This window comes from Myxocyprinus asiaticus, chromosome 35 (genome assembly GCF_019703515.2).
Source record: "Myxocyprinus asiaticus isolate MX2 ecotype Aquarium Trade chromosome 35, UBuf_Myxa_2, whole genome shotgun sequence".
NCBI lineage: Eukaryota > Metazoa > Chordata > Actinopteri > Cypriniformes > Catostomidae > Myxocyprinus > Myxocyprinus asiaticus.
The window spans coordinates 7,990,581-8,014,838 of NC_059378.1; the positions used below are offsets into that span (position 1 = coordinate 7,990,581).

Genomic DNA, 24,258 nt, shown 5'->3' on the forward strand with positions numbered 1-24,258 from the left:
GACACACTAAAGAGGTTGTCCATATGGCTATGACATATATAGGAAATTAAGCCAAAAAACATCTAAAACCTTCACCTTTCGAACTACATAGTCAAACATGTCAAAAACATGATAAACATCTACCCAAATGTATTTGAAAACGTGTATGATATGTGAATGATAATAACTTACGAAAAATAAGCCTCGGCCAGACTGACACCCTCACGAGGATGCAGAGTTCAGCGTTATTGATTGGGAAGGCTTATCCAAAAGAACAAATGCATGACACATTTACTGTTGATCACTCCAGATCACATCCAAAGCGACAGACAAAACAGGTGTGACTGTTTTGCACCATTAATCCATCGCATAGCAACAAATGCCATGAAAAAACCTCATCTAAAGACACGCGCGCGACGCTTTCATTAGCAGAACTACATGCTGCATGAATGAGACGTGCAAAAGAAAAGGTAAAACTGCTTGATAAAATGACTATATGGTGAACAAATAGAGTGGGCATCAATTGTAACGGCACATTTGTCTCCATGAGAGCATCTCTACGTCGCATGGTTTCCTGTCGCCTCAAACCCACATTTGCATCTAGTGACATTTCCTTTTCTTATGTTACTCGTATAAAAATGTTGTTTGTTTGAGAAAGCGTGATGTTTAAGAAAACAAAGAGATCATGAGGAAAAGCCCATGCACACGGACCTGCGATGCCGATTAAAATTAATCTGCGGCCGTCGACTCAGTCACATCTTGCAGATCTCATCCTCCCCTTCATGCGGAACACAAACAGCGTCCTGCATCGCAAGATTTGAATATCTTCTCACATTTCTGCATTAATTCATCCCAGATGCGCACAGTAAAGCGCTGTCACGCCAAGACTGGCAAACAGGGGAAGAGCAATATGTATCCAGTTGCCTGATTAACTCATTCATTACAAGACTGCTATTATATGTTGGCTAATTTGATTGACTTGAACCCCACGCACCCTATCTGACCTGAGATTTGTATTACTTTCTAAGCTATTTATGGTATAGCGTACTGAAAGCCTGTTTGAAAGCCTTTCTTCCAATACATTTTAATTTTGATGAGCCATCTAATTAAATATCTAAATACCACATTGTTTCAATACACAATATTTAACGTTGCACTTTTGCTAGAAGTAAGATGCACCGGTTTACTGGGTTTTGGCGCCCCCACTGGTGAAAGTGTGTATTGAATATTATTTGATGCATGATGCTGCAGGAGAAAATGTATTGTATATTATTTCAAAGCACTTTGCTTGAGTCCATCTCTAGAAATGCTGATTATTGAGTGAGACATTATTACAGAGATAAGGCAGCCATCCAACTGATAATATGATTTATTAAATAGAGAATTATCAGATTGTTCATAATATGAAAGCACATACAAACACAATTCAGTGTTTTGTAACAGGAAATGAAAATTAAAGAAAATTCTGAAAAAAACGACAAGTTTATAAAAAAATTCTCGCTAGATTTTATCTATCTGATTTAACTGCCGTAATTGTTGCAGTATGTACAAAATTATCTATTCAAAAGAGAGCAGCCTCATCCCATATTAAACAGCAAATATTAAATCTTTCAACAAATATGGATCTTCCATTTGATTAATGCATTCTGAAAAATCCCCCCTGAGAAGTATATAAGCATTAGAACTATGATCATGTATAGACATTACTGGTATGAGGAATTCAAACAGACGATGGTGTGAAATGCGATTCACTTAAACGTCAATTCTGTAAACTATTACAAGCTTAATGCATGGCATGATGTACAGTTAAACTGCTTCCAACTTTAATGAACAGTCAGGGTTCAATGTGCATCATTAGCCTTAGTGGGTAAAAGAAATTATGTTTATATACTTAAGGGTAAAAAAAAAAAAAAATACACATTTTTGCTTAGAGGTCAGGGTGGTAATGCTTCTTCATGTGGGATGATACCGCAATAGCTATTTAACCTAAATGGAGTGTAATAATAGAGTAAGGGTTTCAAATCATTGTACCGTTATGTTCACAATTTGTCTTTCAATGGATTAAAGTAACAAAGCAATAATCTGAAAGTCAAAGTAATGTTGGTGTCCCTCTGAAGTAAATCATAAAGGGTGCTTCAATATTTCTATTTTGGAGTAGGAAGATATTTAATCTTGCAGGTTGGCTGGAACAGTTCATAATTGGCATAAATAGGAGTATTACTTAAATGAAAATTCGGTGATAATTTACTCACCCTCAGTCATTCTAAACCCGCGTGACTTTCCCATGTTGAACACAAAAGAAAAAAAAAATCTACTAAATGCAATGACAGTTGATAAGGACTCACTTTAAAACATAAATAAGGACCATAAAAGTAGTCCATGCGGCTTGTGCGTTAGGTTTAAGGCTTAGCGCTAAAAACTATGCAAGTTCGCACGTGAACGAGCTTCTCTCGTGCACTCATGAACGAGAAAAACTGACTGAAAAATGACTTGCATTTCAGGTTATTTCTCATTAAAGCCTACCATTGCCTTCAGAAGACTTGGAACGTCATAGGAGCCTCACGGACTTCTTTTATGATACATCTGGATGCTTTTGGACACTATTAACTGCCATTATACTGAATTGACACACCGGGATTTTCATACAAATTTTGCTCTTGTGTTCCACATTACAAAGACAGTCATACAGGTTTGCAACGACATGACGGTGAGTAAATGACAACAATTGTCATTGTTGGGTGAACTGTTCCTTAAAAACCGATTCCCATGTGCTGAACATTTTCTCTAACCCTGTTGCAGAGTTGAGCATTTTGGACAGCATTCTGCCTCTGGTAAAATGAGGAAGTCGCAGGTGGCCGCCCGCTCAGGAAGAACCGGCTCTGGTCCAGGTGTAGAACATTTCTTCGCAAAGCCCTGGCAGACAGCATGCTTTTCCAGGTCCTCAAGGAGGGCAATAACCTCTGTTGTTGTGGTGAGACGAGGAGGGTGGCTGTCGTAGAGTTTGTGGGTGGGCAAGAGGGGCTGTTCCTGGACGCTGATGTGGTAGTAGAAGTTGGGCTCAATATGAACAATGGTGTCTGCCATAGTGGAGCGCTTGGAGCACTGCATTAACTGCAACCTTGGACCCTCCATCACAACGCAGTACCAGAGGACAGGAAGTACTGTGCTACGAAGAGACCTCAGCAGCTGCATCAGCTCATGATCAATGTCAATGCCTTTGGTTGCAGGGTCACTGTCAGCCATACTGAATATCTGGGTGATCTGCAAAAGCCAGCATACAAAGCAGTCTTGAATGTGGAGTAATAATTTTTGTAACTACTGACAGCCATACCATACACAATTTGATTACGACAATATCCATTAAATGGCTTCTTACCGATGGGGAAGATTCAACATCCTGTTCAGCAGCACCAAATCCATAGCTTGGGGGAAATGGCACACTCTCACATCTTGCTGCAGAAAGAAAATCTTGCTGAATTCCTGGTCTCTACAAATAAAGAGAAAATAGAAATAAATCCGTGTAATCAGACCGCGCAAACACAGCAAGCAATTAATGGCTGTATAATGTGCATTGAAACCCTATTGAAATTGTTCCCTTTAATTTTTGTGTTTTTGCTTGGGCATAACTTTCAGCCACCTGAGGAGAAACCATGTACTCAAATGTGTTCATTGTGCCATTCTTTAGAGGTACGTTTTTATACATAAAAAATGAAAAAACACCTACATCAGAGCACTATTAATTTAATATAATCACCCAACAGAAATGAAAATGTATCAGGATGATAATTTAGTATTGGCAAGTTATTCCTTGTGGAAACACTGCCCTATTCATTTAGCTCTGATTTAAGAAATCCTAAACCTTTTCTACGCATTTTTTAATTTGCCCTCTGAGCGGTAACAACATCTGAAGTTAGTAGGCACTCACTGGAGAAAATACTGAATTGTTTACTTATTTTACCAGCCATCAAAAGGCTAACTTACTTACCTGCTATATTAATTTTCCACTAGCCTATCTTATCTTTTTCAATTGTTGAAGCTTAAAGAAAAACAACCATAAAGAGCTTACAACAGACAGAAGGCCTCTGCTATTGATGCCACTGCCTTGAAGCCCATTTTCTTTGATCATTTCCACCCTTCCTACGTGCAGCTGGTGGCTGATCTTCTCAAGACATGGGAGATGACAGAAAAATGAGATATGAATATAATTATATAGGTCTAAAAATCATAAGAATATGGAACTAAATCAGTGCTCAGAGCTACATGCCTTTAACCAAACAAGCTCTGCTAGAAACAAAAAAAAAAAAACAGCTCTAGGATCAGTTTTTTTAATCATCATGACTTGATGATTTAGATTACATGGAATGGAGAAAGCTGATCCTTGGTAAGCACTGATGGCGTAAACATACCTCAACATTTTGGAAGCTGTAGAGTGGGATGTTGTTAAGCATATAACTGTTTGGAATGTCAGAATAACTGTAAGCCTAAGTCAACAAAACAGGAAAACACGGTTGTTGAAAGTGGAAAAAAAAGAAAGAAAAAAAAAGGAACATACACAAGGAACGTTAAAATGTTGGCATGACAAAGCCTTGCCTGAAGTTGAAAGTTGTTTTAAATCTAAGTTAGAAGATTTTATCTAGATACACAGGTCTTACCACATCTATAGATAGATAAAAGATAATTCTAAAAAGTCTGGTCGAATAAGAAAAAGAAAGCATACTAATTCAGAATGGACTTTGCTAAATTTGGTGGACATAGCTTGAAAGCTCTGTGAGGAAGTGTGGTCAGAAATTTACCATGCATGTTTATGGATTAGGGCTGGGTTCAAATATTGATTTTCCAATGCATCGCAATCTTCATTTGAACAATATCCACTCTTAAATCCCAAGATCGATCTTTTACTTTATGTGGCAACCCTCTATAATGCAAGTAAATCACTCGCATGTGCGAACAAATGTGCTATGCGACAAAAAATGTCTATGATTAGCCACTGGCTAGTAAATGTTCAGATTTCATTTACCAGTGATTGAGTAGTATAGTGATGTTATTAGCATAGAAGTCCTTTCACTGCGTGTTGAGAGTAAAAGTTCTGTTTCACTCGTTCTGTGTGTCAGAAGATGAGATCTACCGATCCATTTGTCATTCAATAATGTCTCTTTTAATAACCTTTCTGTTTTTTTACAGTCAGTTGTTGATTAAAAACAAATAATAAAAAAAGAAACATTTATTTTTAATCACACATGGATGCACTGTAGAAACCATGCACATCTTCTCTCATAATATGTACTCACTGGCTGATGTCGGTAGTCTTATAGAGACAGTGCCGATTCAGCATGTGTTCTACTTATCAATGTAAATACTTGTAAAAAGCACAAATTATGCAAGTAAACAATAAAAATGTAACAAAAATATATATTCAACATTATATACGCAATTTCAAGACATTTATTGATGGACATTTGAAAAATTCTCAAAGCCCATAAAGCTGACCAATTTGATGAAAAACCAAAAGATAAAATATAATTAGTAACATTTATATTTTCAAATTGTACCTAGAAGGGTTGCCTAGAAGGTTCCTTTATAATTAAGAGCATTAGCTGAGAGATAATTATTTTCATATGCAAGCAAAATTAACATTGTAGCAAATGTACCCATATGAATCGATATCGGAATCGAAAGCTAGTAAATCAGAATCGAATCGGGAAATCTGTATCAATACCCAGCCCTACTATGGATATTTAATCATCAGCTATGGGAAAACCTAGAGTCAGATCAGGCCATGACAGAATCTGCTCACTTTGTGCTAATTGAGGAAAATTCTGCAGAAGGGATTTAAACATAAATCTAAGAGTACTACACTCTTATTTGTAGCTGAAATCATCATGAAATTAGTTAAAATATTTAATAAATAAACATGCAAGGGGTGGGGGATAAGTAGAAAATGTGAATGACAGATGTCGCAATTCTACGGAAATCTGCAGCGTTCTCTGCTGTGTTTCTGCACACACAGACTCCATCCTGGCCTGCTGATTAGTTAGAAAAGATACAGCACACGGAGTAAGTCTGAACAGTCTGTGCTAAGTTTGGTGTGTGTAGCTTGAACGCTCTAGGAGGAGTATAATAACAGTATGTCGGCTTTGTCAAGCCAACATAACTAAAGTAATAACTAATATTACTCCACTACATACCTTTCCATTATAATTGGGGATGAGGAGCCTGTCCCTTTTCACCATCTGTGCAGAACCTGAGAAAGGATTTGGGGTCTCATAACGTTCAGCCTCATTATCCGAGACCTCGAAATCCCACAATCTTCTATTCCTGGGTCTACCACGTGAATATGTATAACGTGGCCTTGGCCTGCCACGTTCCTCTGGAATAAGCATTTCTGACTGATTCTCATCCATGGGCAGCAAATGCTTCTGTTAAATACAAATATTGAGACAAGAATGGCATTTAATTCCAGTCCCTTAAAGGAATAGTTCATCCAAAAATTAAAATTCTCTCATTATTCACTTACCCTCATGCCATCCCAGATGTGTATGACTGTCTTTCTTCAGCAGAACACAATTTAAGATTTTTAGAAGATAGAGCTCTGTCAGTTCCTTATAATGGAAGTACATGGGTGTCAGCACTTTGACGGTCCAAAAGTCACATTTAGGCAGCAAAAACGTAATCCATGCGACTCTAGTCGATCAATGAATGTCTTTTGAAGTGAATTGATACATTTGTGTCAAAAATAAATCGATAATAAAAACTTGAACTTTTTAAAAGCGCTTCCTGCCAGCAGCTGACGCAAGTGCATCAGCGAGTTCATGCGAGAATTCGGAAGCGGTGCTTATTTTCAATGGAAGAACGAACATCATGCGAGAGTCGGACATTTGAAAAAGCATCAGAGCCCTGGATGGAAGCGTCGATTTAAAGTTAAAAACATTTTAATTATCGACTTACATAAACCTATCGATTCGCTTCAGAATACATTCACTGATCGACTGGAGTCACATGGATTACTTTTATGCTGCCTAAATGTGACTTTTGGACCGTCAAAGTGCTGACACCCATGTACTTCCATAACAAGGAACTGACAGAGGTAAGTGAATAATAAGAGAATTTTCATTTTTGGGTGAACTAACCCTTTAATGTTTCTGAGGATGTAACCCCAACCCCTAACAAAACTCTGTTCTGAATGTGCATCTTTAACAACACACTGTCATATAAACTACCAAGTAGTAACTATGTTGGTATAAGTCTCACAACCCCTGACTACACAAAGTAATCTGGTTCATTTCAAGTTGGTCTTTTTTTACAGATTCTTTAAAATAAAACATGTGTCATTCATTCACGAATCAGACCAAGTCAACAGAACCAAACATCATGGCCAAGTTTTTGGTCCCAATTTTTCAGTTCTCAATTCCCAACCTTAGTAGACTAAGTTTTAAATAATGTTCCATACACAAGCAGTATCTCAATCAGCTCCCTAACTCCCTATGTTGTGAATATGTAGATCATGAACACGAATTCAGGCACTGGCAAGGGTACTGATTCACTGAGCATTGGGACACTTATGTCTCGATCACCTGCGACAAAATTACGAGCTTGTGCTTTTAAACGCAGCTGGTATTAATCAGCAACAACGCTGTATTTAAAAGATTGTTTCCCTTTCATGAACATTATGAATGAAAGAACGTTCTCTTTTTAAGAGAAAATAAGGCTTTGGCATCTTATATTTACGCTTGCATTCATCTTCTAACAACTTGAGAGACTTCAGAAGACCTGATGACATTTCCGGTAAGTAAATATAGCTAGCAGCGATGCTATCTGGTTTTACGGTGCATTCTGGGAATTTTTAGAGAGCGAACGTTCAGTGTACTGGAACGATTTTGCAATTGGGACAGCCCTAGAAATGGCAGACTCACTGATCAGTGCCCTGACTACTGAACTAGGGAGCTGATTGAGATGCACCCTAGATCAGGGGTTTTCAAACTTTTTGATGCCAAGGACCCACAAATATGACAATCTCCTTGCGAGGGACCCACTCCTAAAATATATAAAGGTTGCTATTCATTTTTATTTTTTCTCCCTAAATTGGAATGCCTAATTCCCAATGCGCTCTAAATCCTCGTGGTGGCGTAGTGACTCACCTCAATCCGGGTGGTAGAGGATGAATCTCAGTTGCCTCCAATCCACACATCTTATCACGTGGCTTGTTGAGCGCGTTACTGTGGAGACATAGCGCGCGTGGAGGCTTCACGCTATTCTCCACGGCATCCACACACAACTCACCACGTGCCCCACCGAGAGCGAGAACCACATTATAGCGACCACGAGGAGGTTACCCCATGTGACTCTACCCACCCTAGCAACCGGGCCAATTTGGTTGCTTAGGAGACCTGGCTGGAGTCACTCAGCACGCCCTGGATTCGAACTCGTGACTCCAGGGGTGGTAGTCAGCAATTTTACTCGCTGAGCTACCCAGGACCCCAAGATCGCTATACATTATGTATAACGACCATAAAAAAATTAAGAAAAATTGTAATTGATACGAGTGATATTATAAAGACAATTTAAATAATTCGCTTTTATATTGTTATTGTACAAAAGCCAAAATAAATTATAAACAACTAGAGAACATTATATAGAGAATATTATATTATCTTTGTACATTTTTAAAGCATACTTCCCAAGCAAAACGGTGATCTGATGACAAAATAAGGTTTCGGCCTAGTTTTTTTGTTGTTGTTAAAATCGGTATCGGCCAAAAATGTTCATATCGGTGCATCCCTAATTATCTGGTAAATATTTAGCCTACAGTGATAGCGTGTCTTTTTTCTACCCAATAACTGAGTGAAGTTAAAATATTTCGATTAAAATGAAATGGCAATAATGCCAAATTCAGTAAATATAATTTTTACTTATTACATTTATTTATTAATTTATTTATTTTTTATTTTTTGGGGGGGGTTTTTCCCCTTTTTCTCCCAATTTGGAATGCCCAATTCCCAATTCGCTCTAAGTCCTCATGGTTGCATAGTGACTCGCCTCAGTCCGGGTGGCGGAGGACGAATCCCAGTTGCCTCCGCGTCTGAGACAGTCAACCCGCGCATCTTATCACGTGGCTTGTTGAGCGCGTTGCCACGGAGACATAGCGCGTGTGGAGGCTTCACGCCATCCACCGCGGCATCCGCGCTCAATTCACCATGCGCCCCACCGAGAACAAACCACATTATAGCGACCACGAGAAGGTTACCCCATGTGACTCTACCCTCCCTAGCAACCGGGCCAATTTGGTTGCTTAGGAGACCTGGCTGGAGTCACTCAGCACGCCCTGGGATTCAAACTAGCGAACTCCAGGGGTGGTAGCCAGCGTATTTTACCACTGAGCTACCCAGGCCCCCTACTTATTACATTTATGATTACTTTTTTCTTTCTCTGAAATTTTCCACGGACCCCCTAGCACCCCCGGACAAAGTTTAAAAACCCCTGCACTACATAATCTAATTCACATTCGAGGTGAAAACATGAAAATCAATATAAATACCAATAATATAATTAGATCATATGTTCAAAAGCCCACCATAGCCTCTCTTTCACACTGCCGTAGACGGCATTTCTGTCTTTTTTTATTTCTGCCTCCAAACTTGGGTTTATCCATGCAAAAATCGCAAGTTCCACAGTCCGTACGCCGAACGCAACCTCTACATTTCCCACAGGACCGGCGACGTAACTTTCCTGCAACCATCTGCAGATCAATCGAACAAGATGAAATAAAAAGAAGAATTATTTGAAAAAGACCAAGGACACCATTTTAAACGCTCTCATTGAATCTGACACTATGAAATATTTGCAAAAGCCATTTAAAGTTTAGTCAGCCAACTATTCTCGTTATTAACTTAATTCTAAATAGTTATCAATCTATATCTTAATTCCAAAAATGTACCAAATAGTTCAATAGAATCAAGTTCTACCTCATAGCCATAGTCACCATCATTACCGCCAAGGAACAGAGACACATCCTCTGAGTCACTGTACTGTGCCAAGGAGCTCTGTTCACAGGAAAACAATATTTTGATTTACAGCAATCCCTCTGATCACTTTGTCTGAATTATTTAAGTAACCGTTACCTGTGATTCCTCAAAATCTGCGACTGAGGGCTGAAACTGAGAAAAGAGAAAAACTCAATGACTACAAACACTTTATAAGCACAATCAAGTAACAGTACACTGTGTGGAAATAAACAATGAAACCATGATGACACCAGTACTGCATAAAGAGGTTTCTTCTCACTTTTTGAATGCTTGAAGCTGTGCTGATGGATCCAAATGTGTTTGAAAACTGTCCTCCTGATGTCTGTGGATTAACCTAAAATGGGTTAGAGATTAAAGATAACTTATAATGTCAGCAACAAACCATATAACACAAAACAAAGAACATAAAATGAGCAAGACAAACATTACCTACATATGTAGATTGAAGATTTGTATCACCGCTAGTAAATTCTATTTTTATACAAATGTGAGATAATCATGAAGAATATCTGCAATCCAACAACAAAAATGCACAAAATCTGAATTTATCCATTGTACCTTTCCACTCTTGTCCCTACGGATGGGGTGTAAACACTTTCTTTTGCGACATTTAACGATTTTCCGGGAGCGGATATTCAGTCGAAGCCGAAGCTTGCCATTTCTGCAGCTGACACATTTTCCACAGTCCACCATGACTTGGCAACCCCGGCACCGGCCACATGGCACCCACTAAACAACACAAAATACAATCATAAATGTGTTGTTCAACTGTAACAATTGTTAAAGGCAACACATTACATTAGGAAAAAAAAAAAAAACATACCTTTTTGTAGGGTTTCCTGCCTTTCTCTATTGCTAAAACAAAACCAAATAATTACCATGATGTTAACTGAAATAACAGACTATTTAAAGCACACACAAGTCAAAATAGCTGCTTCATCCCCGACACTCACAAAACATGAGGCATGGCACTTTTTGACTTACGTATGTTAACCTCAAGCCTGCAGTTCTGGCACATAGTTTGTCCCTCTTCAAATGTAATAGTTTTATTACATTTCACGCAGACACTGAATATAAACGAAACGAACATAAAGGGAAAGAAGACATTTGCACTTAAGTATTTAACATTAAGGCTAAAGCATAGGAAAAAGAAAAGTCAGTTAAGTAATTTGCATACCTCAGGAAAGGTTTTGAAGTTCCAACACTGCCATTCACAAGCCCGTCAGAACCCCCCAAGAGAGGAGCAGTTGGCTTTGCTGGAATTTCAGTCAGACTAATATTAGGAGGAGTGGTAAAGCTTGGAACAGTTGTATCTGTCACGGTTGTGGAATTCTCCACCTTCGGCTTCACATATGGGCCTTCTCTCTGGAAGGCACTGAGATTTGCTGAAGATCCTGGACTACTGGCCCAGCCCCCTGCATCCATTAATTTATTTGGCACTTCAGCGGAGCCTCCAAAGTATAGCAGGGAAGATTCCACTTTCCTCCTCTATGGGTAAATAGGGTGAAATGAACGAAACATAGGCATTAGTAGGACAATGTGAAAGAATTTACCATTTCTGGAAAAGAATAAACTGAAAAAGTATGCTGATGATGAACATTTCTTCCTCACCCTTCCTCTTTTTGGAACTGCATCATCAAGGATCTTGCCCGTCTTGAAATCAAAGTTTGTGAGGTCGAGGGAAGGATCAACATATCTCAGAAGCTCAACCCTACTTCTCACTTTATGACCGCAAGGACTGAAAGAAAAAGACAGATTTTATAAACCGATACAACTGCAAAGGATACCAGTTTCATTTTAATTCAGCCGTTAAAAGATACCTTGTATAGTACGTGTCACTGCGTCCTTCACTTGTGCCTGATCTACGGAAAACCTGTTTGCGTTTCCATCCTTCACCTAATGAAGGGCAATCTTCCCAGCCTTCATCAGCCTCGCACTGCGGTCTCCTACGAGGTTTAAATCTGGAAAAACACATACATCAGTTTAAGCTCCACCAATAATGTAATGGAGCATAATAGGAGAAAGAACATTTCATTAAAGGAACTAGATTGGGTTGTCAAAGTCTCTGTATGAAATTTTGTAAAAGATATATAGATGAATAGATTTTTGGTTATGTAACCTAAAGCCATGATATGGCAGGCCTTGTGTGTTTATGTTTACATTTGATTTTTATGAAAGTTGGGTGTTTGAATTAACGAGCATTCCATTGGCCCGTTTGAACATTCTGTCAATGTAAGTCTATGGGATTTTTCTTATTTGTTATCCGCTGTGCAAAAACTGTTATTCCATTCGTTAGAAAATATATTGCAATGCGATTCAGAACAGTTTGAAAGAAATAGTTCACCCAAAATATTAAAATTCTCATCATTTACTCATCCTCATGACATCCCAAATGTGTATGACTTACTTTCTTCTGCTGAACACAAACAAGGGTTTTTAAAAGAAAATTTCAGCTCTGTTGCTACACACAATGCAAGTGAATGGTGGCCAGAACTTTGACGCTCCAAAAATCACAAAGGCAGCATAAAAGTAATCCAAATGACTCCAGTGGTTAAATCCATATCTTCTGAAGTGACATGATAGGTGTGGGTTAGAAACAGATCAATATTTAAGTACTTTTTTTTACCATAAATCTCCACTTTCACTTCTTCTTTTGTTTTTTGGCAATTCGCATTCTTCGTGCATATCGCCACCTACTCAAAGTAGAGCTTTATAGAAAAAAGGACAATTGATCTGTTTCTCACTCACATCTATCATATCGTTTCAGAAAACATATTTAACCACTGGAGTCTTATGGATTACTTTTATTCTGCCTTTGCGATTTTTGAAGATACAAAGTTCTGGTCACCATTCACTTGCATTATGTGGACCATTCTTCTAAAAAACTTTGTGTTCTGCAGAAGAAAGTTATACACATCTGGGATGGCATGAGGGTGAGTAAATGAGAGAGTTCACCCAAAAATGAAAATTATCTCTTTAACACGAGTCTCCTGTGATGACTTATTATCGGTTTTCGAGGGGAGTTTCTAATTTCTTACTGCATCAGACTGTATCACTGAAGAGGAATAGTGAAAAGGTTCTGTAATGTCTAATGTATGTATTTGTGTGAGCTTTTCCAAATTTCTCGATCGGGCGGTTGTTTTCTTTAAGAGTCATACCGAGCCAGCACAGTTTGAAACCCTTGTTTTGGCACAATGACCTTTGTCCATTCACTTGCATTGTATGGACCTAAAGCAAAAAATTTCTTTTAAAAATTCTCATTTGTGTTCTGTTGAAGAAAGAAATTCATACACATCTGGGATGACATGAGGGTGAGTAAATGAGAGAATTTTCATTTTTGGGTGAACTATCCCTTGAAGGTCTGTGCCAAGTGTGGTGGATGTAGCTTGAAAGTTATAGGAGTTACAATAGATAATTTCGGTCTTGGTTTGGGGATTTTTGAAAAACCTAAACAAAGTCTGTAGAATAACAGTTTGTTGGCTTATAATAAAGAACACAAAAATTGCTACCAGCACACTAAACAGATTCAAAATAGAAGAAAAATAAGTGTTTTTTTTTCCAAGTTCCTTGGCTCTAAACACCTGATTAAATACTAGTTTGACAAAAGTTTTAGCGCAACAATATTTTCTGCTTTCTTAGAGGAATAAAGGTCTCACCCTCATGTTGCTCCAAACCTGTATGACTTTCTCTATTTTGCAGAACACAAAAGATGTTTTAATGAATATCTCAGTCCGTCTTTTCAATACATTGACAGTGGATAGTGCCTCACTTTAAAGCTTGTTATTTTTAGCATTTAACGTGAACATAAGTGCCACTATGAATGAGCTTCTCTCACAGCGCTCGTGAATGTGCAACAGATGTCAAGGTATTCACTGAAAAATTGTGAGTTGTTTCCACCTAAACTTACAGTATGCCTTGGGAAGACTTGAAATGACGCACAAGTCGCATGGAATAATCATATGATTCTATTGGGTGCTTTGTTAAACTTTAAAATTAGGCACTATCCATTGCATTAATACTGAAAAAAAAAATCTCATTTAATGTTAACGTTTGGAACAACATGAGGGTGAACGAATTATGACAGAATTTTCATTTTTCAACTATTCCTTTCATAAAAGGGTTGCCACTTGTTTTGACCAAAGAATTTCTTGAATGATTTTTCCAGGTGCTTGCGATCACTAGATTTTGAAAAATAATTTACTTTAATTTTGACCAAGACTTGGAAATCACACTCCAGCCAGGTTTCCTATGCAACCAAATTGGCCCGGTTGCTAGGGAGGGTAGAGTCACATGGAGTAACCTCCTCGTGGTCGTGATTAGTGGTTCTTGCTCTCAATGGGGCGTGTGGTAAGTTGTGCATGGATCGTGGAGAGTAGCATGAGTCTCCATATGCTGTGAATCTACACGGTGTCATGCACAGCAAGCCACATGATAAAATGCGCGGGTTGAAGGTCTCAGAAGCGGAGGCAACTGAGACTTGTCCTCCGCCACTCGGATTGAGGTAACCGCGCCACCATGAGGACCTACTAAATAGTGGGAATTGGGCATTTCAATTGTGAGAAAAGGGGATAAAAATAAAAATAAAAAAAGACTTGGAAATCACAACTGTAAATTCCCTGATTTTCCAGGACTGCGGGAACCCTTTAAAAAGCTATAACTCCTAGATATATGTTTAATGTGAGGTGTTGAAATGAGAACTCCAGTTCATGTAAATACCCGCCGCTTCTGCCCCCTCTCAGCTCGCTCCCTGCAAGGCTCTCTGTTCCATCCTGGTCGCCGCTCTGAGCATCAGCTTCATCACAGTCTTCTTCAAGTGGCTCCAACCAGTCACAAGAAGGATTGTCCGTGACTTGTCTGTGAGGGTCTGTCTCCCCTTCCGTGACTTTGGCAGACTCACCTTGCGTCTCAGTTACGGCTTCCTCTTTATTGTTGTCCGTGACATGGTTCTGAATGTCCTGAATTTCTGCGCTTGCCGTGGGCTCTTTGTTTGCCTCAGTATTTGCATCTACCACTTCGGTTGGTGGTTCTACAGGTGCCTCAGGTGCTACTTCCTCGGTCTCCATATTTACAGAGCCCTCTTTTTTCTCCTCTAGAGCTGCAACCAAGAAGTCTGTATTAGTAAAACTACACTCAAAATATTGTGTCAAGCAGCAAACAATTTCTGATTTACATAACCAAAAAGCAAAGCTGTTCAACATCTGCTCATCTGGAGCTCTTACAGCTCAATGAAAATGCATTATCTGAATACTCTCTCTCTCTACAATATGGAGAGCACTCAGATCAGATTACTGAGTCCAGTACCCAACAGACTGCCTACTACTGCACTCCATATTAGGGTTAAATGGTGGTACTTGCTAAATCACGACTATCGATGTCTAAAATGATGTCTATGTAGTCATCTCGACAGATTTTAAAACACAGCCTAACACCCACTGTCCACATTATTTAGCGAGGTAGCTAAAGCGTTAGCACGCGTGAATTAACTGTACATAACAAAGCCATTGAGGTATTGTGGGTTTGTTAGCGATCTTTAATCGCTTCCGTCAAACTATAAGTGAATACAGCACCGCCATTTAAAAAAAAAATCCTACCTGCAAAACGCGAAATGCTCCTCACTTTGATATGTTTGAAAAACCAGACACAGGACAGGGACCGGAAGTGCTGTTGTACCCGGAAACACGTGACATCAATCCCTTGCTGTATGGCATTTTTTCTTTATCTTTTTTTTTTTTTTTGGTGTCAGTTTTAAATGTATTGCTGTATGATGTTGATATCTGGCTTCCTACATAATTTTGATTTTGCAATATTAATACAGACTTTCTCTCTCTCTCTCTGGCCTGTGAACCATGTTCTTTGTGTGATACGATCTTTTATGCGACACGTTTAAATGAAATTTCCAGTGGGATAAATCAAACGGAACTGAAACCCCTGCCCCATCAGAGAGCACTTGTTACATCATTGTTATATAAAACGCAAAAGGAATATTATGGATTTAATACAAGCTCAACTCATTCGACAGCAAAAAAATAAAAATAAAATAAAGCAAGCTTAAAAAAGCAAATATCTGGATTACACTGAGGCACTTAATATAGGAGTTAATGGTGCCAATCCGTAAACATTAAAATGCTATCTGTTTCAAAAGTATAGCCACAAAACGTAAACAATATGCGTTTTAAAAGTGCAACATGTAATATATTTACTGTACTACAGCATAAAATTATCATAATACGTTGTCAGAGATTTAGGAAACAAGTTGAAATACTGGCTTCTCCGAAAACAATGCTACAGCCAGTATATTCTACTTTGAAATGTCTGTTCCAGGACGGAATTTCTGTTTGTGTTTTGGCCTGTGTGATCCCGCCCACTACCCATTTCCCAATAGTATTTCGACACCCAGGGTTGCCAGATTTGAAACAAGTTAGCGGGAAAACACAGCGTGCTGCAGCCATGGAAGCCAGCAATACGTCTAGCTAACATTGACTGAGTTATAAAAAATCCACATGAGCTGGTTTATAATTTGCAAACAATAAAAACATTGCAAATGTAGGCTATACATTAGCTGATTAACTTACAGTGTAAGGCTTGTCGCTTGCCATTGTCAGTTTACTCGTTCCTGTTGAGTGTCAACAACCTGGCAACCCGCGTGAGCTTCGAGTCTGGGGAGGAGGGGGCGGGGGAGACAACTCTCTCCAATATTTTGAATTTGGACTGCAGTACCCATTTTAAATGCTTGATGCCAATGTTACATATTGCTCCTTTAACATGATTTTAGTGTGATAAATCGCTTACTAACCTTTTCTGTGTAAATATCCAATTTTACAACTTTATTGCCATGACGACGTAATTCTTAATAACAGAAGAATTCAAGTGCTTTTATAAAAATTATAACTTTCACATTTCTGCCTTAAACTTTCTAAAAATTGGCCCCATTCACTTCCTTACTTCAACCTAGATTTCTGCTAGGAAAAGGCGGGATGAGTCGAAATTTTTTTTTTTTTTTTTTTGTGGTAATCGACATTATGCCACAAATTGTGTCGATTGAGGTTAACGTAATGAACCCTGAATATTCCTTTAATAATAATAGTTAGTAGGTTAAGACATTTTTCAGAAATACTGTATATTACAAGAGTATAATAATTGTATTGATTATAACTATTATAAAAGTAATATTTCTTAAAAAGTTTCTTAACCCATAATCTTTTATTTTGGCGGAAAACTGAAGGAAGACCGTTTCTGTTTGTATTCGAGTTTACAACAGGTTTTAAAGGAATAGTTCACTCAAAAATGAAAATTCTCTTATCATTTACTCACCCTCATGCCGTCCTAGATGTGTATGACTTTCTTCTGCTGAACACTAATGAAGATTTTTAGAAGAAATATATTTTAGTTTTGTGGGTACCAACATTTTGAAGCTCAAAAAGCACATAAAGGCAGCATAAAAGTAATCCATATGACTCGTGGTTAAATCCATGTCTTCAGAAGTGATATGATAGGTGTGGGTGAGAAACAGATCAATATTTAAGTCCTTTTTTTTTTTTTAACTATATATTCTCATCCCTGCCCAGTAGGTGGCAATATGCATGAAGAATGTGAATCGCTGAAAAGGAATGTGAAAGTGAAGATTGATAGTAAAAAAGGACTTAAATATTGATCTGTTTCTCACCCACAATTATCATATTGCTTCTAGACCTCTAAAATTCATTTACATTTATATACAGTACATATGTAAAATGTGTAAGAATTTTTTTTTTCCATAAAAAAAAAAAAATGACTTGTAATTATAGTCCCACATAAACGTACAAAATTTATATCAGGGTAAGTTTCCTGCTGGCATGGTGTAGAGTACACTGCTAAGAACCATGGTATGGTAACTTGATGTTAAATATGTATTTAAATTAATAGGTGTCATTGATGTTCCTTTTATTAGGCTACTATGAAAATTGTTAATACATCATTATTACACTAACAAACTAATTCATAATACGCAATAAACTGTTAAGCACTGTAGCGAATATGAGTGAAGTAATGTTCACGTTAACACGTTATCTTTTATTAACATACAGTTGTGCTCAAAAGTTTGCATACCCTGGCAGAAATTGTTAAATTTTGGCATTGATTTTGAAAATATGACAATGGCAAAAAAAAAACTGTCTTTTATTTAAGGATAGTGATCATATGAAGCCATTTATTATCACATAGTTGTTTGGCTCCTTTTTAAATCATAATGATAACAGAAATCACCCAAATGGCTCTGATCAAAAGTTTACATACCCTTGAATGTTTGGCCTTGTTACAGACACACAAGGTGACAGACACAGGTTTAAATGGCAATTAAAGGTTAATTTCCCACACCTGTGGCTTTTTAAATTGCAATTAGTGTCTGTGTATAAATAGTCAATGAGTTTGTTAGCTCTCACGTGGATGCACTGAGCCATGGGAGCAACCACACCATCTTTCTCCTGAGGTTACATGTGGGTTTTTCTTTGTATCCTGAACAATTCTTCTGGCAGTTGTGGCTGAAATCTTTCCTGGTCTACCTGACCTTGGCTTGGTATCAAGAGATTCCCGAATTTTCCACTTCTTAATAAGTGATTGAACAGTACTGACTGGCATTTTCAAGGCTTTGGATATCTTTTTATATCCTTTTCCATCTTTATAAAGTTCCATTACCTTGTTACGCAGGTCTTTTGACAGTTCTTTTCTGCTCAACATGGCTCAGTATCTAGCCTGCTCAGTGCATCCACGTGAGAGCTAACAAACTCATTGACTATTTATACACAGACACTAATTGCAATTTAAAAAGCCACAGGTGTGGGAAATTAACTTTTTAATTGCCATCTAAACCTATGTGTGTCACCTTGTGTGTCTGTAACAAGGCCAAACATTCAAGGGTATGTAAACTTTTGATCAGGGCCATTTGGGTGATTTTCTGTTATCATTATGATTTAAAAAGGAGCCAAACAACTATGTGATGATAAATGGCTTCATATGATCACTATCCTTAAATAAAAGACAGTTTTTTTGCATGATCAATCATATTTTCAAAATCAATGACAAAATTTCACAATTTCTGCCAGGGTATGCAAACTTTTGAGCACAACTGTATATAGCCTACTTAAAAATTAATGGTTATTTTTTTATTTGTGTACTATTATGTGCTTTTCTGTGTATACTGAAATTGTTTACCTATTTAGAAATATAAATTGCAATGATTTGATATCATGAGAAAAAGGCACCACCGACAGCAGTAAAAGGCAAAAACAAAAAGTATCAAAAACTAGCAGGGGTGCAATAACATGCAGTATTTTCTCAAAGTTTAATTGCATAAGTTACATTTAAATGTGTGTGTGCGTGTATGTATATATATATATATATATATATATATATATATATATATATATATATATATATATATATTTTTACGTTTAGCAGGGAAATAAATTTACAGCGCAAATTATGGTTACTCCAGGGATGCTTGTGCATCAGCATTAGACGCTGGAAATATCCCGCCCCTTACTGAAACGGAAAATATTATTGGCTAGCAAATATCCTATCACGTCTGAAATGAACATTCTGATTGGTGGATCAGCTTAGTCGGACTGTCTATCAGTAATACTCGCAGACTTGAGTGAAATTTAAGATGACATTTATTTGATGAATATAAACAGAAATGTAATGTCTCTCTTTGGCGTAAGCCCCGTCTGGCGGTCCGAAGAAGTTGTACTCGGAACCGTCATATCCTGCCGGAGATAGGAGGCAGGGGCGAGTAGCCTACCCCCACGCAGGACGGGACTCAACCAGTGGTGGTGGGGTGGTGGAGGTTGCCATGTTAGCGCACTGAAACAGCAATGCGATAGATTGTGAGCAGACTTATAAAGCAATGGCCTACATGTGATTGGCTAGGAGTTACCTAGCTAATGGTACGATGATGTACAGTTGCTAGTCTTCCCGCTAGAACTACGCTGCATTTACATGTCTTGCCAGTGCCATCAGTTGCGCTCCCGCTACTCCATGCGCATTTAAAGAGAGTCTCTGTACACTTATATATACATAATTCACTCAACGGTGCAGCATCGCGTTAGTAGATTGAAAAAGACTACTCGTTGTTCTGGCGGCCATACATATCATCAATTATTTCAGGTGGGCATACGCAAAATCCTAAAAAAGATAGGTGGGCATACGGTGTATGCCTGGGTATGCCCTAAACTACACTACTGACTGTAACTGTAATCTGATTACAAGAATTTAAAATGGAAAACATTACACAACTTTTTTGACTTAAAAAGTAATTAGTTAACAGTAACTTATTACTTTGTAATTTGATTACACCCAACAATGGTTGTATGGATGACTTATGTGATTTTTGAGCTTCAAAATTTTGGTCACCATTCACTTGCAGTAAAAGGACCAACAGAGCTAAAATATTATTCTAGAAACCTTCATTTGTGTTCTGCAGAAGGAAGTAAGTCATACACATCTGGGATGGCATAAAGGTGAGTGAGTGATGAGAGAATATTCATTTTTGGGTGAACTATCCCTATAATGAACGAGTGAATCTTTCCAGATATAGAAAAATGCTCTCATCTCCTTTTCGGTCTAAAAAAAAAAAAAAAAAACCCTGGTCTTAGCCCAAGTGTATTAATGATGACATGATACTGTCCGCAGTGTCGAACAAATATCACACAGGGCTACAGGTATGTGAGGAAACATGAGAAACCTCACACTGGGGATTCGAGGTAATGTTGCAATTCTTCTATTTTCCTCTTAAACTCTTCTTAATGGTTTGCAAATTCACCTTCCATCACTGACGTTGCTGGAGTAACGGAGTGGTCAAGTTCAGGCGCCGCGTGAACCGCACACAAGTCGGAGTCAGCCGGCGATATCTTTGCTGTATCCCAAACATTAGGTGTCTGTGTGGGTAGAGTGTAGTTGTTCCACGCAAAAAAACACGGCAAGGCTCCTTTTTTGAGCCTTCTTAGTCCCCCAGATGTCAGAACAAAATCATCTCTCTCGAAATGTCTACTACACACTCGAGTGTTTTGTGTAGGACTGAAGTGGTCCCTACAGATTTTGACTAACCACTGAGCCCGAACAGCAGAATCTACAGGGAAAGAATGAAAGCTAATCTCAGCGTTGTATCTCGATGAATTAGCGCATTGAGGTACACAACAATATAAAGAGGATGATCTCTCCTGCCGCTGATAGATCACTCTCCCCGCTTTCATTTTAAAAACACTCGTACCAGTTAGCCAAGTCTCCTCTGAACGTCTCCTTTCTCCTCTCACAGAAACCGCGAACGTCGCTAAGACCGGAAGTAAGAATGCTCACACTTGTGCCGCCAAAGTCCCTTCAAGACAAGTCGGCCGCCATCTTGGAAACGCTCCCAGGCATGGGTGGCTATTTAAAATGGTTACAAATGGCATGAAAGTACATTTATCTGCTTGAATAGGGAAAGACCAACATCTCCAAAACGGCTGCTCAAGATGACAATCAAATAACATATTTCAAATCTGCAGTAAATTCTGACAAAAATGGTATCATAAATAGAGCGCAACAGTGGCCGCACACTTTCTCAGCTGTCTGGGTTACGGAAGTATTTTTCCCATTCATTTTTTGCATAGGCTTTTAATAAAATCCTCCATTAAAAGAGTTGTAAGCCATGAACCAAAGCAACCAGCTCCGAGATGAATCACAGCATTACAAATGTTGTTTTTAGGCAAAAAAAAAAAAAAAGTAGACAAAAAGACAAAGAATGTGTACTTGACGTCTTTGAGAGAATGAACTACAATCCCATGAAGCACTGAGAATGATGTAATTAAGTAAAAAATGATGGGACTATATACAACTACTGATTTTAGGTTGTTGATAAGAAGTATAAAAACAATATATTTTACATTATTTACAAATTAGTAGTTGAAGGGTGAAGGGTGACCGACTTTGTTGCATCATTTACAGTGCATCATTAGAGTGTGCGGTCGCTCTTGGGCTCATTTCGTGGCTGTGTTGGCCGAAGTTTTCTGACTGGTTTAAAGCTTTCTCAGTTGGACCATGGGTATTGTAGTTGTTAACCAGGAATTCCACTATTAAACACAAACTCTAAACAATGAAGTTGAAATAACGCAGACTGATGGCTTCAATGGAAGCATATACCATTGATGAACAACCTTGGAGCTCATGATAGGTCTGTCTTAAAAGGTTTATAAGTTATCATTGACAATCAGTGTGTCTATGGAAATATGAATGTGATTTTTAATTCGAAACAAACCTGTTGCACTCTATTGTGCTACTTCAGGTCAGATCACGCTAAATAACAAAATTGGCAGGCTGGTCCAACTAATGCGTCCTCAGCTGACTGAAAGGCGAAGCCTGTATCTAAAAGGTGATTGGCTTTTTTACCTGTAAGGAAGGACTTCCTTTTCTACATCCACTATTTTAGGCATTCCAATTTCTCCCATTCATTTTAATACAAGTGCTCCGTGTCAAGGCTAAATAGTCTCTGCTGGTGCTATCTTCTGCACCGAGCAATTTAAAAGCTCCCAGCTTACCAATAAAATAAGCTGAGGCTTGAATTTGATACGTGCATTAACCGGCAGCCAGTTAAGAGAAACAAGGAGTGGTGTGACATGCATTCTCTTTGGTTCGTTGAAGACCAGACGTGCTGCTGCATTCTGGATCATTTGCAGGGGCAATGAGAGCATTACAGTAATCCAGTCTAGTTATGACAAGTGACTGAACAATGAGTTGTGTGGCATGTTCAGAGAGGAAGGGTCTTATTTTCCTGATATTGTAGAGTGTAAATCTACATGATCGTGCCGTCTTTGAGATGTCTGTGAAATTGAGTTGGTTATCGATGGTTACCCTTAGATTTCTGTTTTGGAAGGCGTTATTGTAGTTGAACCCAGCTGTACAGTGATGTTGTGTTCAACAGCAGGGTCGGCTGTGAAGACGAGGACCTCAGTCTTTGCTAGGTTAAGTTGCAGGTGGTGTTCCTTCATCCAGGCTGAGATGTCTGCCAAAAAGGCAGAGATTCAAGCAATCACCGTGGTGTCGTTGGGCTGGAAAGACAAGTAGAGCTGTGTCATCAGCATAGCAATGGTAAAAGAACCCATATGCTTGAATGATGGGTCCCAGTGAGAAGTGGCCCAAGCACTGAGCCCTGAGGTACCCCAGAAAGTAGCTGATGTGACTTGTATACCTCACTTCTCCAGGCTACCTTGAAAGACCTACCTGAGAGGTAGGACTTAAACCAGCCAAGCACAGTTCCTGTGATGCCCAGAGAAGAGAGGGTGGACAGTAGGATCTGATGGTTGACTGTGTCAAAGGCTGCAGAAAGGTCCAGTAGAATCATGACGGATGATCTGGATCCAGCTCTCGCCTGTCTCAGCAACTCAGCGACAGACAGCAGGGCAGTCTCAGTGAAATGTCCACTTTTGAAGCCTGACTGATTGTCATCCAGAAGCTTGTTCTGCGAGAGATAGGCAGAGATCTGATTGAAAACTACCCTTTCAAGTGTTTTCGCCATGAATGGGATAAGAGACACTGATCTGTAGTGTTCTACTTGTGTGGGGTTAAGTGCAGGTTTTATAAACTGTGGGGTTACTCGAGCCAGCTTAAATGTGGTGGGAAAAGTGCCTGTAAGTAGAGATGTGTTAATTATGTGTGTGAGTGCAGGTAGGATGGATGGAGAGATGGCTTGGAGGAGGTGGGAAGGAATACAACCAAGGGGGCAGGTGGTGGGGTGGTTGGAGAGGAGGAGTTTAAAGACCTCAGTGTCTGTCAGAGGAAAGAGCATAAAGATAGAAGAGGTGCATACAAGCAGTGGGTGTTGGAAAGGGTGTGGTGCTAATAATGTATTGCTAATGGCTGTAACCTTACTAGTAAAACATGTGGCGAAGACATCTGCTGTCAGCGAGGTTTCAAGCGGTGGAGGGGGAGGACAGAGAAGTGTGTTAAATGTCCTAAATAGACTGCGAGTGTCTGTGGTGCTGCTGAGCTTGTCATGATAATAGGAAGTTTTTGCAGATTTAACATTATCAGAAAAAGCATCAAGTAGAGACTGATACTAACTCAGATCTGCTGGATCTTTAGATTTCTGCCATCTCTCAGCCACCCTGAGGTCAGTCCGATGTTCACGAAGAACGTCAGAGAGCCAGTGCCGTTTTGTAGTAAAAGTGTATAGTGCAGTGACCTCTTATATGTCAAAAGATGAAGGAAATTTTGATTGTTCATGTCATGACCCCTTTAAGAACAAGGTATTTTA

The 24,258-nt window shown here is 38.7% G+C and overlaps 1 protein-coding gene across 8 annotated transcripts; it reads right to left on the reverse strand.

Annotated features, from left to right (window-relative positions):
• Positions 1–1,330: 1,330 nt before the first annotated feature.
• On the reverse strand, positions 1,331–21,382 carry LOC127426177 (uncharacterized). Of its 8 annotated transcripts, XM_051672803.1 has the most exons (18): positions 21,241–21,372; positions 20,794–21,099; positions 14,715–15,093; positions 11,819–11,959; positions 11,610–11,736; positions 11,176–11,486; positions 10,983–11,065; positions 10,822–10,853; positions 10,557–10,727; positions 10,258–10,332; positions 10,095–10,130; positions 9,939–10,016; positions 9,548–9,712; positions 6,165–6,395; positions 4,386–4,460; positions 4,046–4,138; positions 3,356–3,466; positions 1,331–3,240 (listed from the first exon to the last, which is right to left on the reverse strand). In XM_051672803.1, the coding sequence occupies exons 2-18, from the start codon at positions 20,798–20,800 to the stop codon at positions 2,764–2,766; spliced, it is 2,592 nt and encodes an 863-aa protein (XP_051528763.1). In that variant the 5' UTR covers positions 20,801–21,099; positions 21,241–21,372; the 3' UTR covers positions 1,331–2,763. The 8 variants fall into 8 exon arrangements, with proteins under 8 accessions (XP_051528763.1, XP_051528765.1, XP_051528757.1 ...); XM_051672805.1 differs by lacking the exon at positions 20,794–21,099 and having other exon boundaries at positions 21,241–21,380; XM_051672797.1 differs by having other exon boundaries at positions 20,794–21,379.
• Positions 21,383–24,258: the final 2,876 nt, after the last annotated feature.